Genomic DNA, 20,340 nt, shown 5'->3' with positions numbered 1-20,340 from the left:
CGAGAACCAGATCATTACACTGGCATCTGTATACATCAGTGTGAATTACTACGCCTACTTCAGCTAGCTTAATGTCACTGCATGGCTAATATTTGTTCTGGCGCCAATCGACAAGGCACCCATCTTAAGTTTCTCGCTGTAAAACCTGATTATCTAACATAGCTGGAGTAGAACACACCGAGAGATCAAGGCCTAAACTGTTTGTACCAACACAAAAACAAGCTATTTATAATATTGTGATTTATTTATATTGTGTTTAAAAACAATTATTTTTAAAAGTGCATAACCTTTCATGGTCTATCATTATCAGAATCACTGTTTGGAAGTACAATTAACTTAAACTGTTAAAGCCATGTTTTTATTGAAGGTCTCTTCGTCAGGGCTCCTTGATAACTATATCTTGTAGTTATCTCTCTTACAGTAGTAATCAATTTAATAGATACCACGGTTGTTCATTGTCTATGTTTAGTCCATTCCGGAGAAAAAACACCAACCTACGGTCAGTACCTGGCAACTGCCCCACATAGGTTTCGAACTCTCAACCCAGAGGTGAAGGGCTAGTGATTAAGTGTCGGACACCTTAACCACTCGCAGGGTTGCCAACTCACTCACATGAGACAAACAAGAGATCCCAGAGGGATCTTGGCGCCCACCATTGAATGTTTTTTATAGGTTCCATGTCAGATTGATCTTTTCTCTACTTTTCTCTTCTTCTAAGTCTTACTAATCTGTGTAAACTCAGAAGAAACCTCTAGTACTTTTCAAACAAGGGAAACCTATATATAAAATTTAAGATTTAGGCACCAAGGGGAACCTATATATATGGAATTTGAGAAAGATTCCTTCAGTGCTTTCTGAGAAATAGTGATAACAAACTTCAATTGTCAAAATCCAAGATGGCTGCTTGTCGGCCATGTTGTTTTCCGATTGGTCTCAAAATGCAATATGCATAACTAGGCACCTGGGGGAACCTACATATGAAATTTCAGGAAGATCCCTTCATTAGTTTCTTAGTAATAGTGATAACCAGTTTCAATTTTCGAAATCCAAGATGGCTGCCTGTCGGCCATGTTGTTTTCTGATTGGTCTCAAAATGCAATATGCATAACAAGGCACCAAGGGGAACCTACATATGAAATTGGAGAAAGATCCAATCAGAACTTTCTCAGAAATAGCGATAACAAACTTCTATGGTCAAAATCCAAGATGGCTGCCTGTCGGCCATGTTGTTTTCCGATCAATCCCAAAATGCGATATGCATTACTAGGCACCAAGGGGAACCTACATATGAAATTTGAGGAAGATCCCTTCAGTACTTTCTCAGAAATGGCAATAACAAACTTTAATGGTCAAAATCCAAGATGGCTGCCTGTCGGCCATGTTGTTTTCCGATTGTTCTCAAAATGCTATATGCATAACTAAGCATCAAGGGGAACCTACATAACAAATATGAAAAAGATCCCTTTAGTACTTTCACAGAAATAGCGATAACAAACTTCAATTGTCAAAATCCAAGATGGCTGCCTGTCGGCCATGTTGTTTTCAGATCGGTCTCAAAATGCAATATGCATAACTAGGCACTAAGGGGAACCTACATATGAAATTTGAGAAAGATCCCTTCTGTGCTTTTTGAGAAATAGCGATAACAATCTTCAATTGTCAAAATCCAAGATGGCTGCCTGTCGGCCATTTTGTTTTCCGATTGGTCTCAAAATGCAATATGCATAACTAGGCACCAAGGGGAACCTACATATGAAATTTGAGAAAGATCCCTTCAGTACTTTCTTAGAAATAGCGATAACAAACTTCAATGGTCAAAATCCAAGATGGCTGCCTGTCGGCCATGTTGTTTTCCGATCGGTCCCAAAATGCAATATGCATAACTAGGCACCAAGGGAAACCTACATATAAAATTTGAGAAAGATCCCTTCAGTACTTTCTCAGAAATAGCGATAACAAACTTCAATGGTCAAAATCCAAGATGGCTGCCCGTCGGCCATGTTGTTTTCCGATCGGTCCCAAAATGCAATATGCATAACTAGGCACCAAGGGAAACCCTCATATCAAATTTGAGAAAGATCCCTTCAGTACTTTCTTAGAAATAGCGATAACAAACTTCAATTGTCAAAATCCAAGATGGCTGCCTGTCGGCCATGTTGTTTTCCGATCGGTCCCAAAACGCAATATGCATAACAAGGCACCAAGGGAAACCAACATATGAAATTTGAGAAAGATCCCTTCAGCTCTTTCTCAGAAATAGCGATAACAAACTTCAATGGTCAAAATCCAAGATGGCTGCCTGTCGGCCATTTTGTTTTCCGATCGGTCCCAAAATGCAATATGCATAACTAGGCACCAAGGGGAACCTACATATGAAATTTGAGAAAGATCCCTTCAGTACTTTCTGAGGATTAGCGATAACAAGAATTGTTTACGGACGGACGGACGGAGGGAGGGACGGACGGACGGACGGACGACGGACCACGGACGCAGGGCGATTTGAATAGCCCACCATCTGATGATGGTGGGCTAAAAACTCACGTAAAACCGTCCCTAAAATGCCCCTTCTCACGTTGAAGCAATCCTCACGTAACGTGAGGTACAATTCTCACACATCGATAAAGTTTTCTCAAGTCGCCTCACACGAAGCCATGGAATCGGCGACTTTAGCTTGGGACTGTTCAAAGGGGAATAACTCTTACAGCTTTTGTAATGATTACACCAGGCATCGCGCTTCACATCTGGTTGGTAGCGACGGAAGCACTTCGGAGAGCCGACTTCTGAAAGCGTTAAATAACCTTAGGCCTACAAAAATAGTGAGTAATATTCACATTCTCAGTTTATAACTGAACAATCCCTTTGATATATCGTGAAATATGCCGTCGCCTAAAAGGAAAAGATCGCTATCTGGTCCACTAAGCTGGTCAAGTTCAAAGAATCACCATGGGGAAAAAAAATCACGATTGGATTTCTAAAAGTATTTTCAGAAATGAGCATGCCTATTGCAAGTTGTTTAAAGCTAACTTTTCGATCAGATCAAGCACAGTATGTGATATAAAACGCCACATTTTGTCAGTTGGCATCGAGTTAGTTTTTCAGGTAAAAGTTTATATAATTACCACAGCTAGAAATTAAACTCTTGACAGATAATTCATAAGTAATCGCATTTTATTTTTACTTTTGCAAGACAATCGGGAAATTCTATATGGCAGTGACGAACAAAATGATTGCAAAGTTCCCCCTTGCATGATCCTTCTTTGACATGGCTTTTTTGGTACCTAGCCATAGAGCTATATATACTTCATCTACTAGAAATTAAATCCAACAAGAAATATCTTTAAAAAAGATAAACGGCATAGTTTTAATGCTGTTGGTTATAATTTGAAAACTGCTCGTGAAATAAATTAACGAACTAAATAATAAATGCGCAGTTTCAGCACGGATAATTTTTGGTGTTAATAAGACAGCATTTGAATCAGGAATATGATTTTATTAATGTGTCATTTGAATAGATACATCCACTTATTCAGCTTGCATTCAATCTTAATTTTGTTTCGTCTTTAACTGCATTTCTGCATTTTGCATTTGCCGCTACATTGACCAATCACATACTTCATCTTGACCAGTAACGCCACCTGACGCGTCATATCCGGGGCCAAAAGAAAATTATACGGCTATGCCAAAAAAATCTCAAACGCCTACATAACATAAATAAATAGAACAGTTATCCATTACTTCAAAACATTTTATAATCTTAACCCTAAACTATTAAATAAAACTATTAATAATCAACTTACAAAAACTATTGGAAACTTATTTAGTTCTTTAAGTTCTACAACTGGCAGCTAGATTACATGTAATGTCACCAAGGATGAGGAGAAGAATTCACTTGAGGAGGAAATTATTGACTACCAGCTTGCTCCAAAGGAGGAGATTTCAAAGCAAGAAGATATATTGAATAAATGGATTAAATATCTGTTAATGTCTGATATTTTTTCTACAACATTAAGTCATATAATAAAACGTCGTGACGCCGCGACGTCGTAAAAAAAGTCTCACACATTGGAAGAGCCCAATGTGGGAGATCTCCCACATTGGTCTACTTACAGGTTGGCAACCCTGCACTCGGCCACCACGGCCCGTCATTAATTAATATTCCTTTTGTTATTGAAAATAGTGTCAACTAAAGTGTTCTCAACATTATCAGGATATTTCATTATTTCTGACATACTCCTATATGTACCGAGTGCTATAAAAACTGTCGCCCTACTTAGTAAGGGAGGTAACCACTAGGATAGCAAATTCTGTACTTATACAATATGGATCGTATTTGCAGCCTTGATATTTTGTATAAAACATATATAATTCAACTACAATATCAGTAAATAAAATAAAATTGCAATATGAACTTTGAAATGAAATCAAATGGAAATGAAAGTGACAGATTGTGACATCATGTCCGATACTGCGCCCCCATAAAAATTTAACCCATAAAAAATATCAACCTTCTAGATGGACTTAATCTATAGAAGGTGTCATTATTTTGAAATGTTGAATCATGAGAATTCAGAAACAAATAAAAATCCCACAAAATTTAGCATTGAAATTATTTTAAATGTCACGTGTACATTGAGAACTGAGAAAACCAAACAAAATCAATCAATCAGTGCACAGGAATCTCACGTGTGGCCTTCAATCAACAAGATATTTAAACAGCTAAGTCTGCGGGGACCCTAGACAATATCATTGATCCACACAATCTACACTCCATTCCTATACTAGTGACTGCTCGTAACATTCTTTTATTTTCTTCCATACCAATAAATGCACAATCCTTCTTTGCAAGTGAAGTGCTAACAAAATCAATTATCATATCATAGGAATTAATGTTATGACTGTTCATTGTCAATCAAAATACTTTTATCTTTGAAATCTCTACTAAGAGACAACAGTTTTCCTGACTTTTCCTGATGAGAATTTCAGTGAGGATACATGTGTATATGTCAATGACTACCACTATCAATACAAGTGTGCTAACTCTCTCAATAGATAATACAAGTGTGCTAACTCTCCCAATAGATAATACAAGTGTGCTAACTCTCCCAATAGATAATACAAGTGTGCTAACTCTCTCAATAGATAATACAAGTGTGCTAACTCTCCCAATAGATAATACAAGTGTGCTAACTCTCCCAATAGATAATACAAGTGTGCTAACTCTCTCAATAGATAATACAAGTGTGCTAACTCTCTCAATAGATAATACAAGTGTGCTAACTCTCTCAATAGATAATACAAGTGTGCTAACTCTCCCAATAGATAATACAAGTGTGCTAACTCTCCCAATAGATAATACAAGTGTGCTAACTCTCCCAATAGATAATACAAGTGTGCTAACTCTCTCAATAGATAATACAAGTGTGCTAACTCTCCCAATAGATAATACAAGTGTGCTAACTCTCCAAATAGATAATACAAGTGTGCTAACTCTCCCAATAAATAATACAAGTATGCTAAATCTCCCAATAGATAATACAAGTGTGCTAACTCTCCCAATAGATAATACAAGTGTGCTAACTCTCCCAATAGATAATACAAGCCTGCTAACTCTCTCAATACATATTACAAGTGTGCTAACTCTCCCAATAGATAATACAAGTGTGCTAACTCTCCCAATAGATACTGGTGCCTGGTAATGATACCCTAGTCTAGGACACCTATCAATAGGTCTGTCTTGTGGACGATTTAAAGGCTGTGTATAGCTCTAATGAAACACATTACACTATAAGTAGCACATGTATCCAGAAACATTTTCCACACACACACTCTATATATCACCAGTCATGCTATTATTTATGCTTTTAACATCTTAAATTTCTTAAGTAAAATAAAGCAATTACCATAACCAATCGACAATATACAGTGGCGTAGGAAGCGGGGGGGCAGGGGGGGCAATTGCCCCCCCACTTTTTTCAGTGGGGGGGCAAACATATCTTTTTGCCCCCCCACTTTTTGACATCCAAAATCTAAAAAAAGGGGAAAAACCACGAATTTATATATTCATTTCGATAAATATCTGTATATTTTCGAACCGATAATGTTTTCTTGAAGGCAACGATAAAAATTTTATCTTGTACATCCGGAACATTCTTTTATACTAGTATATCAATCCTCAGACCTGATCGTGTGTCGGTCGTCTGCAATAAGCCTGGTAAGTCAATATTTATATCTTAATACGAAATTTTACTTAACTTCATCACATAGATTCAATAAGTTGATGATAATTTGTGAAGTTAATTGAGTTCATAATGAGAACAAGACAGAAACACAACATGAATAAGAATGCGCGGTTTTAACGTGAATAGAGTGATACTAATTACCGACAGGTACGAGGAAATACAAAAAAAATTCGGCTCGCGCCTATGGCGCTCGCTTTATCACTAAATTACTGCCCCCCCCCTTTCGATTGCAGATCCACAGGGGTGCTTCGCCACCCTGGGACCGCTGGGCGGCCCCCAGACCTCTCGCAAAAAGGGGAAAAAAAACGGCTCACGCCTACTGCGCTCGCATGATCACTTAATTACTGGACCCCCTTTCGAAAACTCCTGGATCCGCGCCTGATCCCGAATTATTGGAAATGTGCTATATTCAATTTCCGCGGAGGGCTTGGACCCCCTTGAACCCCCTATCAGGGCGCTGTCCTGGACCCGCTGGGCGGCCCCTCAGACCCCTCGTAAAAAAAAAAAAAAAAAAACGGCTCGCGCCTACGGCGCTCGCATTCTTACTAAATTACTGGACCCCCCGCCCTTTCGAAAATCCTGGCCGGGCCTGGTGATTCATGTTTTGCCATAAATAATATATCCTGATTTGCGTAAATAACTTATTTTGTACTACATAAATTATCAAAATTATCATGGGATGTTGAAATGATAATTATTGCCTAATTATGCGGAGATGGGATACGATTTGTTTAGTGCGTAAAATTTAAGGTTAAAAAAATGTTGCCCCCCCCACTTTTTGACGACTTCCTACGCCACTGAATTATATACACACATGTAGTACCAGCTTCCCGACTTTTCCATTCTTGTTGAATTAAACCGTCTCTGTTTTGAGAAAGAGAGCCCTGATTTTTACCCGGACTTTAGTAGTAATCATCTAAACACTTAAGTCTTTCATAATGATAAAATCAATTTAGCCTAGCAGAAAGAGGAGATTCAAATATGAAGCTTTAAGATATTTGTTTATCAAATGAGGTCTAATTGCCTTCCAGTGGAAATTTCAACAAGTTGGCAAGTATGCTTTTTGTAATAATGACAGTACACATTTGATAGGTTAATATTGGACTCTTCTGTACATTGATCCAGAAAAGAAAGATAGAGTACACCTCTGTAGCCTTTATTTTTGTTATCCTCTAATAAGCCCCCTCCAAAAGTGTAACATTTTAGTATTAAAGTGTAGAGAGGGTTTATTTGTGAACCATTTGAAATAAGCTTCTGTTGTAACTATTTTAAAATTAATGATTCTGCAAAATTGAAGAATAGTTTGGTTTGTTTTTGTTTAACGTCCTATTAACAGCCAGGGTCATTTAAGGACGTGCCCGGTTTTGGAGGTGGAGGAAAGCCGGAGTACCCGGAGAAAAACCACCAGCCTACGGTCAGTACCTGGCAACTGCCCCACGTAGGTTTAGAACTCGCAACCCAGAGGTGGAGGGCTAGTGTTAAAGTGTCGGGACACCTTAACCACTCGGCCACCGCGGCCCCTTTGAAGAATGGGGTTTGTTAGTAGGCAGGTTGATTTGTGAACAAATACGGTAATCAAAGAGGATGATAATTTTTTTTAATTGATGATTCTGCAAAATTGAAGAATGGGGTTTGTTAGTGGGCAGGTGTATTTGTGGATAAATACAGTTATTAAAGAGGATGATAATGTTTATAATAAGGGAGATAAATTACCTGTTGTGGAGAGACATGTCCAGGGCATTATAGACATCAGTGAGGTTACCAGGTAGTACACAGCATACAGCAGGGATACATGGTTATAGACACTGACAGCCACCGACACTAGGATCACACTGGAACCAACTCCTGTAAATACATGTATTAAAGTGAATCAATTGTAGGAAACAAGGTCAAGGTCATCCATTTGAACAAACTAGGTAGCACTGTATCTAAGCATATTTCTGATCGAACATCATGACACTGGGACTCTTGGTTATTGAGAAGTAGTTTAAAGATTTACACATTTGACCCCTGTGACTCTGAAAGTAAGTCAAAGTGATTCATTTGAACAACCTTTGTAGCCTTTCATCCCAGCAGTCTACAGGCTCAATATCAGTACCCTGGGCCTTTTGGTTATTGAGAAGCAATTTGTTTGAAAGGAAAAGTTGATGCCAGATGAACAGATGATGGATGCTATGCCATGGAGTACATTGGCGTTAATTCTTACCTCTGAACAACGGTACAACTTCCCAGGCTGTGATTGGGCCGCCCCTACAGTACATTGGAGTTAATTCTTACCTCTGAACAATGGTACAACTTCCCAGGGTGTGATTGGGCTGCCCTGTAGTACATTGGAGTTAATTCTTACCTCTGAACAATGGTACAACTTCCCAGGCTGTGATTGGGCCGCCCCTGTAGTACATTGGTGTTAATTCTTACCTCTGAACAATGGTACAACTTCCCAGGCTGTGATTGGGCCGCCCCTGTAGTACATTGGTGTTAATTCTTACCTCTGAACAATGGTACAACTTCCCAGGCTGTGATTGGGCCGCCCCTGTAGTACATTGGAGTTAATTCTTACCTCTGAACAATGGTACAACTTCCCAGGCTGTGATTGGGCCGCCCCTGTAGTACATTGGTGTTAATTCTTACCTCTGAACAATGGTACAACTTCCCAGGCTGTGATTGGGCCGCCCCTGTAGTACATTGGTGTTAATTCTTACCTCTGAACAATGGTACAACTTCCCAGGCTGTGATTGGGCCGCCCCTGTAGTACATTGGTGTTAATTCTTACCTCTGAACTATGGTACAACTTCCCAGGCTGTGATTGGGCCGCCCCTGTAGTACATTGGAGTTAATTCTTACCTCTGAACAATGGTACAACTTCCCAGGCTGTGATTGGGCCGCCCCTGTAGTACATTGGTGTTAATTCTTACCTCTGAACTATGGTACAACTTCCCAGGCTGTGATTGGGCCGCCCCTGTAGTACATTGGAGTTAATTCTTACCTCTGAACAATGGTACAACTTCCCAGGCTGTGATTGGGCCACCCCTGTAGTACATTGGAGTTAATTCTTACCTCTGAACAATGGTACAACTTCCCAGGCTGTGATTGGGCCGCCCCTGGAGTATTGTCCTAGTATCATTTCCATGTAGCAAAGTGGGAAGCCACAAACCATCACCAGTATCAGATATGCCATAAAGAAAACACCTTAAAACATAAATCAGTATTACAACAATTAAAACAATAGGCCAAGAGGGCTTGTACTGCAGACTGATGGATATATACGTGACAGCCAAAATGGAAAAATATTTTCATCAAATTTAAATGCTATGTTTCGTCAGATTATGCTTTATGAAGTAATGATTATGATCCCTCTACCATTGAAGGTCAAGGTCATTAAATCTATAAGGAAACTTCATCTTCATGGGTAAAGCTTTGACCAGAGTAATTTTTATAGCACCCAATAATAGCTACCTGCTTGCTTAATAATGTAAGTTGACCCTATGTCTTCCTATAAAGGTGAATATTTGTGAAGGATTTTAATAAAGACTACTGTGACCTTGAAGTCATTAATATGAGGAAGGAAACACTTCATAAAGGGTACTTGCTGACCAGATATTTCCACCTAGCTACACTGTAGGTGAAACCATTTTCTAGAAGTTTTTAAAGCAAAAACTTGACAAACAGGTGCATAGCTGAATGAATAATTGATTGCATGTATGTATTAACTCACCTCCACCATGAACTTTAGCCAACTCTGGGAATTTGAGAACACCATGAAGTCCTGTCATAAAACCTGAACAGGCCAAAATATACTCAATCTGGCTGCTCCATTGAGGGGTTGCCTCCCCTTGTGATGAACCTGATGTAAAAGATCTTTCAATGGTACGAGCCTCTTCCTCTTCTTGTTCAATCTGGCCTGCAGTGACTGTACTGACATCATCATACTCCCCCTCAGACCCTATGTAACTGTCCATCTGTAATACAAAGGTAAAAGGCAAGTGTTAAGTGCAGGTGTAGAATATGTGTTTGCTCCAGTGTTGGGAGGTTTGTTGTTGTATCTGGTGGCCAAGTTACCTTACTGAGCCTTTCTATCACTAAGGACTAGTCAGGTTAAGGTTTGTTGTTGTATCTGGTGGCCAAGTTACCTTACTGAGCCTTTCTATCACTGAGGGCTAGTCAGGTTAAGGTTGGCTGTTGTTGTATCTGGTGGCCTAGTTACCTTACTGAGCCGTTCTATCACTGAGGACTAGACAGGTTAAGGTTTGTTGTTGTATCTGGTGGCCAAGTTACCTTACTGAGCCTTTCTATCACTAAGGACTAGTCAGGTTAAGGTTTGTTGTTGTATCTGGTGGCCTAGTTACCTTACTGAGCCTTTCTATCACTAAGGACTAGTCAGGTTAAGGTTTGTTGTTGTATCTGGTGGCCTAGTTACCTTACTGAGCCTTTCTATCACTGAGGACTAGTCAGGTTAAGGTTTGTTGTTGTTGTATCTGGTGGCCTAGTTACCTTACTGAGCCTTTCTATCACTAAGGACTAGTCAGGTTAAGGTTTGTTGTTGTTGTATCTGGTGGCCAAGTTACCTTACTGAGCCTTTCTATCACTAAGGACTAGTCAGGTTAAGGTTTGTTGTTGTTGTATCTGGTGGCCTAGTTACCTTACTGAGCCTTTTTATCACTAAGGACTAGTCAGGTTAAGGTTTGTTGTTGTATCTGGTGGCCTAGTTACCTTACTGAGACTTTCTATCACTAAGGACTAGTCAGGTTAAGGTTTGTTGTTGTATCTGGTGGCCTAGTTACCTTACTGAGACTTTCTATCACTAAGGACTAGTCAGGTTAAGGTTTGTTGTTGTATCTGGTGGCCTAGTTACCTTACTGAGACTTTCTATCACTGAGGACTAGTCAGGTTAAGGTTTGTTGTTGTATCTGGTGGCCTAGTTACCTTACTGAGCCTTTCTATCACTGAGGACTAGTCAGGTTAAGGTTTGTTGTTGTATCTGGTGGCCTAGTTACCTTACTGAGCCGTTCTATCACTGAGGACTAGTCAGGTTAAGGTTTGTTGTTGTATCTGGTGGCCAAGTTACCTTACTGAGCCTTTCTATCACTAAGGACTAGTCAGGTTAAGGTTGGTTGTTGTATCTGGTGGCCTAGTTACCTTACTGAGCCTTTCTATCACTGAGGACTAGTCAGGTTAAGGTTTGTTGTTGTTGTATCTGGTGGCCTAGTTACCTTACTGAGCCTTTCTATCACTAAGGACTAGTCAGGTTAAGGTTTGTTGTTGTATCTGGTGGCCTAGTTACCTTACTGAGCCTTTCTATCACTGAGGACTAGTCAGGTTAAGGTTTGTTGTTGTATCTGGTGGCCTAGTTACCTTACTGAGCCATTCTATCACTGAGGACTAGTCAGGTTAAGGTTTGTTGTTGTATCTGGTGGCCTAGTTACCTTACTGAGCCTTTCTATCACTAAGGACTAGTCAGGTTAAGGTTTGTTGTTGTTGTATCTGGTGGCCTAGTTACCTTACTGAGCCATTCTATCACTGAGGACTAGTCAGGTTAAGGTTTGTTGTTGTATCTGGTGGCCTAGTTACCTTACTGAGCCTTTCTATCACTAAGGACTAGTCAGGTTAAGGTTTGTTGTTGTTGTATCTGGTGGCCTAGTTACCTTACTGAGCCTTTCTATCACTGAGGACTAGTCAGGTTAAGGTTTGTTGTTGTTGTATCTGGTGGCCTAGTTACCTTACTGAGCCTTTCTATCACTAAGGACTAGTCAGGTTAAGGTTTGTTGTTGTATCTGGTGGCCTAGTTACCTTACTGAGCCTTTCTATCACTGAGGACTAGTCAGGTTAAGGTTTGTTGTTGTATCTGGTGGCCTAGTTACCTTACTGAGCCATTCTATCACTGAAGGACTAGTCAGGTTAAGGTTGTTGTTGTTGTATCTGGTGGCCTAGTTACCTTACTGAGCCTTCTATCACTGAGGACTAGTCAGGTTAAGGTTTGTTGTTGTATCTGGTGGCCTAGTTACCTTACTGAGCCATTCTATCACTAAGGACTAGTCAGGTTAAGGTTTGTTGTTGTATCTGGTGGCCTAGTTACCTTACTGAGCCTTTCTATCACTGAGGACTAGTCAGGTTAAGGTTTGTTGTTGTATCTGGTGGCCTAGTTACCTTACTGAGCCTTTCTATCACTGAGGACTAGTCAGGTTAAGGTTTGTTGTTGTTGTATCTGGTGGCCTAGTTACCTTACTGAGCCTTTCTATCACTGAGGACTAGTCAGGTTAAGGTTTGTTGTTGTTGTATCTGGTGGCCTAGTTACCTTACTGAGCCTTTCTATCACTAAGGACTAGTCAGGTTAAGGTTTGTTGTTGTATCTGGTGGCCTAGTTACCTTACTGAGCCTTTCTATCACTAAGGACTAGTCAGGTTAAGGTTTGTTGTTGTATCTGGTCGCCTAGTTACCTTACTGAGCCTTTCTATCACTGAGGACTAGTCAGGTTAAGGTTTGTTGTTGTTGTATCTGGTGGCCTAGTTACCTTACTGAGCATTTCTATCACTAAGGACTAGTCAGGTTAAGGTTGGTTCTTGTTGTATCTGGTGGCCTAGTTACCTTACTGAGCCGTTCTATCACTAAGGACTAGTCAGGTTAAGGTTGGTTCTTGTTGTATCTGGTGGCCTAGTTACCTTACTGAGCCTTTCTATCACTGAGGACTAGTCAGGTTAAGGTTTGTTGTTGTTGTATCTGGTGGCCTAGTTACCTTACTGAGCCTTTCTATCACTGAGGACTAGTCAGGTTAAGGTTTGTTGTTGTAGTATCTGGTGGCCTAGTTACCTTACTAAGCCTTTCTATCACTGAGGACTAGTCAGGTTAAGGTTTGTTGTTGTATCTGGTGGCCTAGTTACCTTACTGAGCCTTTCTATCACTGAGGACTAGTCAGGTTAAGGTTTGTTGTTGTTGTATCTGGTGGCCTAGTTACCTTACTGAGCCATTCTATCACTAAGGACTAGTCAGGTTAAGGTTTGTTGTTGTATCTGGTGGCCTAGTTACCTTACTGAGCCATTCTATCACTGAGGACTAGTCAGGTTAAGGTTTGTTGTTGTTGTATCTGGTGGCCTAGTTACCTTACTGAGCCTTTCTATCACTGAGGACTAGTCAGGTTAAGGTTTGTTGTTGTATCTGGTGGCCTAGTTACCTTACTGAGCCATTCTATCACTGAGGACTAGTCAGGTTAAGGTTTGTTGTTGTATCTGGTGGCCTAGTTACCTTACTGAGCCATTCTATCACTAAGGACTAGTCAGGTTAAGGTTTGTTGTTGTATCTGGTGGCCTAGTTACCTTACTGAGCCTTTCTATCATTGAGGACTAGTCAGGTTAAGGTTTGTTGTTGTTGTATCTGGTGGCCTAGTTACCTTACTGAGCCTTTCTATCACTGAGGACTAGTCAGGTTAAGGTTTGTTGTTGTTGTATCTGGTGTCCTAGTTACCTTACTGAGCCTTTCTATCACTAAGGACTAGTCAGGTTAAGGTTTGTTGTTGTATCTGGTGGCCTAGTTATCTTACTGAGCCGTTCTATCACTAAGGGCTAGTCAGGTTAAGGTTTGTTGTTGTATCTGGTGGCCTAGTTACCTTACTGAGCCTTTCTATCACCGAGGACTAGTCAGGTTAAGGTTTGTTGTTGTAGTATCTGGTGGCCTAGTTACCTTACTGAGCCGTTCTATCACTAAGGACTAGACAGGTTAAGGTTTGTTGTTGTTGTATCTGATGGCCAAGTTACCTTACTGAGCCGTTCTATCACTAAGGACTAGTCAGGTTAAGGTTTGTTGTTGTATCTGGTGGCCTAGTTACCTTACTGAGCCTTTCTATCACTAAGGACTAGTCAGGTTAAGGTTTGTTGTTGTTGTATCTGATGGCCAAGTTACCTTACTGAGCCGTTCTATCACTAAGGACTAGTCAGGTTAAGGTTTGTTGTTGTATCTGGTGGCCTAGTTACCTTACTGAGCCTTTCTATCACTAAGGACTAGTCAGGTTAAGGTTTGTTGTTGTATCTGGTGGCCTAGTTATCTTACTGAGCCGTTCTATCACTAAGGGCTAGTCAGGTTAAGGTTTGTTGTTGTATCTGGTGGCCTAGTTACCTTACTGAGCCGTTCTATCACTGAGGGCTAGTCAGGTTAAGGTTTGTTGTTGTATCTGGTGGCCTAGTTATCTTACTGAGCCGTTCTATCACTAAGGGCTAGTCAGGTTAAGGTTTGTTGTTGTATCTGGTGGCCTAGTTATCTTACTGAGCCTTTATATCACTGAGGACTAGTCAGGTTAAGGTTTGTTGTTGTATCTGGTGGCCTAGTTACCTTACTAAGCCGTTCTATCACCGAGGACTAGTCAGGTTAAGGTTTGTTGTTGTATCTGGTGGCCTAGTTACCTTACTGAGCCTTTCTATCACTAAGGACTAGTCAGGTTAAGGTTTGTTGTTGTATCTGGTGGCCTAGTTACCTTACTGAGCCTTTCTATCACCGAGGACTAGTCAGGTTAAGGTTTGTTGTTGTATCTGGTGGCCTAGTTACCTTACTGAGCCTTTCTATCACTGAGGACTAGTCAGGTTAAGGTTTGTTGTTGTATCTGGTGGCCTAGTTACCTTACTGAGACTTTCTATCACCGAGGACTAGTCAGGTTAAGGTTTGTTGTTGTATCTGGTGGCCTAGTTATCTTACTGAGCTGTTCTATCACTAAGGGCTAGTCAGGTTAAGGTTTGTTGTTGTATCTGGTGGCCTAGTTACCTTACTGAGCCATTCTATCACTAAGGACTAGTCAGGTTAAGGTTTGTTGTTGTTGTATCTGGTGGCCTAGTTACCTTACTGAGCCTTTCTATCACTGAGGACTAGTCAGGTTAAGGTTTGTTGTTGTTGTATCTGATGGCCAAGTTACCTTACTGAGCCTTTCTATCACTGAGGACTAGTCAGGTTAAGGTTTGTTGTTGTATCTGGTGGCCTAGTTACCTTACTGAGCCGTTCTATCACTAAGGACTAGTCAGGTTAAGGTTTGTTGTTGTATCTGGTGGCCTAGTTATCTTACTGAGCCTTTATATCACTGAGGACTAGTCAGGTTAAGGTTTGTTGTTGTTGTATCTGGTGGCCTAGTTACCTTACTGAGCCTTTCTATCACTGAGGACTAGTCAGGTTAAGGTTGTTCTTGAAGCTGATGACTTCCATGGATATCTTTAAATTACTGATTTGCTTTATCATCAAAATCCAAAGTAATTTTAAGTTTAAGGTATGCCCTGTGTAACTGTTGGCCCACCTTACTGAAAAAGCATAAGAAAGGTTTTTTTTCTGTTATCTAGAGCAACTACAACAGCACAGGTCCATGATCTCAATTCCTCAAGACACACAAACCATCAAAGGTAGGGATCAAACCAACAGCTTGAATGTTCAACCCAGATGTTACATTTAGGGGCTACAGGTGTAGAATACTCATAATAATGGCAAATCTGTATAATCAAAATCCAAAACATTTTGGAGTGAGAGTTAGTACGAAACTTTTTTTTAAAAACAATTCTATGTGCTATATTTTTATCAGCCTTATAACATTATATTGTTTACAAACCAAAGACATCAACAGTGCTGCATGAAGTTTTATTTCAAATAGCTGGGATTCCAGCTCACTTTACAAGGAGGTCCAAGCTCAATTCCTTTGCCTAAAACAGGAATTGATTGGCTTACAGAGAGGAGATCTAGCTCCTGTATTGACCTCTGATTTTACACGTCTAATTACACCTAATACTCAGAGGAACCAAATTATTCAACAACCATTACTGTCTGCCAATTAGAGGATGCACAATACATTGACTGCTGAGAATCAAATTAACAATCCTTGACAGATGGTTTCCTGCTACCTCTTATAATTTTTTTCCAAATCACACACGTTTTTCAGATTATTTTTGATTGAGTTCAATAAAACAAGAGGCCCACAGGCCTTAACAGTCACCTGAGTTTTGAAATATTTAAGTTAATTTAACTGACCCATTTTGACCCCGCCATCAGCCCAGGGGGTCAGTCAGGGCCAACACGTGCATACATCAAGCTGTCATTCCTAGTGCTGATAATGTTAACAAAGTCAATGAATTCCAAAAGAAATCAAACAAATGATAGTCAAAAAATGTGATTTCCTTATAAACTTTAGTAAAATTAATTGCCCCCCTCCTTAGGGGGAAATGTGAGATCCCAGGGTCATGAAATTCACAATTTTGGTAAAGCATTTTCAGACCCTTCCATCTATGAAGAGTATTTGATCCTACCTTGTTTAGGTCCTGAGAAGAAGTTTCTTGAAATTTCATTTAATCTGACCCTTTTTGGCCATGCCCATAAGCCCCTGGGGATCAGTCAGTGCCAATATACATGTGGTTTACAACAGGCATCCCATACTGATAATTCTAACAAACTTTGTATTATTTCCAATGGCGATTGGAACAAGTAATGCTCAAAAATGTGATTCTCTATATAAACTATAGTAAATTTTACCCCCTCCTTAAGGGGAAATGTGAGACCACAAGCTAAGGTCATAAAATTCACAATTTTGGTAAACGACCTTAAGACCTTTATATTTGTGAATTGAGAAGAAGATTTTTTTAATATTAGTCATTTTGACCTTTTTTGGCCCGCCCTTAAGGTCCCTCGGGGGTTGAGACAATTTTGGTTGACCTTTGGCCATGGAAGCTCCAGCCACATTTCATTGAATTTGGTTTGGTGGTTTTGAAGAAGAAGCTGAAAATGTAAATTGTTTACAAACACACAACAACTGACAAATGTGGTTAGACTAGGTCACTTTAGACTTCGTCTAAGGTGACCTAAACAACAGAAGAAATTCCAAATATTCTTAATTCTGATTTTCAAAATTGCTTAGGTAATCAAACATCAATTTCATTCACCAACTCTCTGTCCCAAATATCTTTCCCTAATAAACAAACTCTCTGTTCCCAATATTTTTCCCTAATAAACAAACTCTCTGTTCCCAATATTTTTCTCTAATAAACAAACTCTCTATCCCCAATATTTTTCCCTAATAAACAAACTCTGTTCCCAGGATATTTCAGTAACAAACAAATCCTCTGCTCTCAATATCTTTCCCTAATAAACATTTCAGCTCACTAACAGTTGCTTCCAACTAGTCAGGTAAGTGTAATTAAAATGTAATGCAATTTGATGTAATGTATTTAATGAACAAATTATGGATAACTTGATTTATAAGGTAGAACATGATTCAAGATTCCAAAGTTTTACAAATCATTCAAAGTTTTCAGTAGAAGTCAGAAAATTAAACCAGGGCATCCATCCATGAAGTATGTACATGACAGAATCCAATTCTACAGCAGTAAGCATCCCATATATCCTTATTCCTAAGGTACATGTGTACCAACATCTGTGTCTAATATAAAACTTCCTATCAAACTGTGTTCCATATTAAACATGATCTGAATGAATTATGTAGGCTGTTCTAAAATGAGGAGTTCCGACAAAAAAAGGATCATGAACATCTCTTGTATTTTGTTCTCAAAGCCATCAATGTGACCAGATCCAATTTCATTTTACGATTTTCTGTATTTACGTATTTTTCTGTGTCATTTTAAATTGATACAGGACGCAATGAAGAGAAAATAAATCAATGAGCAGGTTAAATTTATAACCATGTTTTTCTGTGAAAAATATACAAAATAATATTGATTTAGGTAAATAATTTTGTCTTATCAAATACCACATGGTGTATTTGAGTGCTTAATTAATCTAAAATGTACATCATATAACGTATAATACCGATGTTGTACTGTCCCAGTGTGTCAGATTACCTGACCAAGATGTTGTGTCCAAAATGGTGCCCTATCAGGAGCTATACACCCGTTATGATCAATTAAAAACAAAAAAGGCTGTTGTATATTGTATACAATACCTAAAGTGATATACTTTACCCCAAAAGTTTGGAACTATTTTTTCATCTTCTTAAGTGGATTAATTATGCATTGCATCACAAAGAATTTCTATTGTACTGGCCTCTATACATCATTTTGAGGATGCTTTTATCCTTGTTTACTTGATGATGTTTCAGAGATAAATAGCTGAATACCATGAGTGCCATCATAGTCACAAGAAGTGTACACAGTCAGTAGTATCGGTCAGTGATATAGTATTGGTCCGTCATGTAGTATGATCAGTTGTGTAGTATGGTCAGTGATGTAATATGGTCAGTGATATAGTATCTGTCAGTGATGTAGTATCATCAGTGATGTAGTATTGGTCAGTGATTTATAGCATCAGTCAGTGATGTAATATGGTCAGTGATGTAGTATGGTCAGTGATGTAGTATTGGTCACTGTCAGTGATGTAATATGGTCAGTGATGTAGTATCGGTCAGTGATGTAGTATGGTCAGTGATGTAGTATGGTCAGTGATGTAGTATCGGTCAGTGATGTAGTATGGTCAGTGATGTAGTATCGGTCAGTGATGTAGTATCGGTCAGTGATGTAGTATGGTCAGTGATGTAGTATGGTCAGTGATGTAGTATTGGTCACTGTCAGTGATGTAATATGGTCAGTGATGTAGTATCGGTCAGTGATGTAGTATTGGTCACTGACAGTGATGTAGTATGGTCAGTGATGGTCAGTGATGTAGTATGGTCAGTGATGTAGTATCGGTCAGTGGTGTAGTATCGGTCAGTGATATAGTATTAGAAGGTGCTGTGTTTACGTATACACTCAGGTGACGGATACTTCTAACAATACTACCAGGTATTTCTTTTTAGTTCAGTAGTAGTATTATAACAAAACATGGATAGATTTCACTAGGGAATGCCGTCATTGAAATGTGTGCAAAGAATGCATAATTTAAACAGCGCTGGAATATTTACATGTTCACCAGTCTATACATAACATAACAGTACAACAGGTGTTTTAGGCACCACTCGGGAAAAGATCAATATCATTTCCCTTGACAAACTATTGTGCATATCTTTAGTAGTACATTTAAATGAGGATGCATTTATAAGGCAAATTTTGTTTGAAATATATCAGATCATAATACTATATGTTTGAAATTCCTAAATCTAATAGAAATTTTCCATAGGAAAGCATTTTTGGTTTTAAGGAAAATCTTCATTAAGGAACTTCCCTTCAATTTTGTAAGGATTTCCTGTGGATTTTAAGGGAAATCTTCATTAAGGAACTTCCCTTCAATTCTGTAAGGATTTCCTGTGGACAATTTTAAGTCTTATATTTAGATTTCTTTTATGTTGAGGAATACTTATAAAACTGGGGTCTATTGAAAGAAATAACATGAAACTAGAGAATATTTGTCATTTCCCAACTCAGAACTACTACGTATGTATCACAGTTCCATCCACCAGAGGTCAGCACGTAGGTCAAACCCCTATCCCCGATTTAGCTGAAATCTTGAAACATTATCGAAAAGCCAGACAACTCATGCCAAGCAAACATCAATAAATAGATCACACAACAAGAATGATGTATGATAAAGTCTCTGGAAAATCACCAGCCAATCATAATCCACTTTTCTTTCTCTCTCACTTGACATATATGGACTTTCAAAACACAAATCCATGAGTTTGTCTGGCGAGACGGAATATTGGGGAATGGCTGATAATGGACATGCAAGGGTAACCAAGCTAATGGGGAAGTATACGGACAGGCTGTCACAACACTGCTCATAAACTTGCTTCCTAATCAATACATTCACACTTTTACTTTCTACCGCTTATTTTCCCATTAATTTCTCTTTGATTTAAAGCTTTTAATAAGCCAGGGATTATTTCCACGGTAACAAGCCTAATCTGGCTAAGGACTGGAACCAATTTATTTGACAGCTTAATAGTGATGATGGCTGGGTATTTATAGTGGTGATAACAGTAGTCAATTTCATTTCAAAGTCATGTGAAAAAGTGAGTATATTTATTATTTAAATATATAATACTGCTGAATCAGGGATTTGGGAAGGACAGGTATCCAGACATGTTCCCAGATGAAAAATTGGCCCTGTATGTTCCCAATGGCAATCTAAATTTCAGTCAAATATCAGACACTTACTTATAAATTTTGTAAGAGACATTTCAGTCACTATAAATAATATCTTTGTG

General features: G+C 39.1%; 1 protein-coding gene across 1 annotated transcript in view; it reads right to left on the bottom strand.

The window, feature by feature from the left end:
• Positions 1-20,340, bottom strand: part of LOC117329281 — a 158,299-nt gene that overhangs the window by 73,361 nt on the left and 64,598 nt on the right. Inside the window, exons 4-6 of the mRNA XM_033887146.1 lie at positions 9,955-10,198; positions 9,297-9,428; positions 7,953-8,084 (exon numbers count right to left, since the gene is read on the bottom strand). Of these exons, the coding sequence (XP_033743037.1) occupies positions 7,953-8,084; positions 9,297-9,428; positions 9,955-10,198 (508 nt within the window). The remainder of the gene's footprint in view (positions 1-7,952; positions 8,085-9,296; positions 9,429-9,954; positions 10,199-20,340) is intronic.

The sequence above is a fragment of the Pecten maximus genome, chromosome 6, assembly GCF_902652985.1.
Source record: "Pecten maximus chromosome 6, xPecMax1.1, whole genome shotgun sequence".
Lineage (NCBI taxonomy): Eukaryota > Metazoa > Mollusca > Bivalvia > Pectinida > Pectinidae > Pecten > Pecten maximus.
The sequence above is the reverse complement of the archived record's forward strand: the minus strand, read 5'-3'. Positions and strand labels throughout refer to the sequence as shown.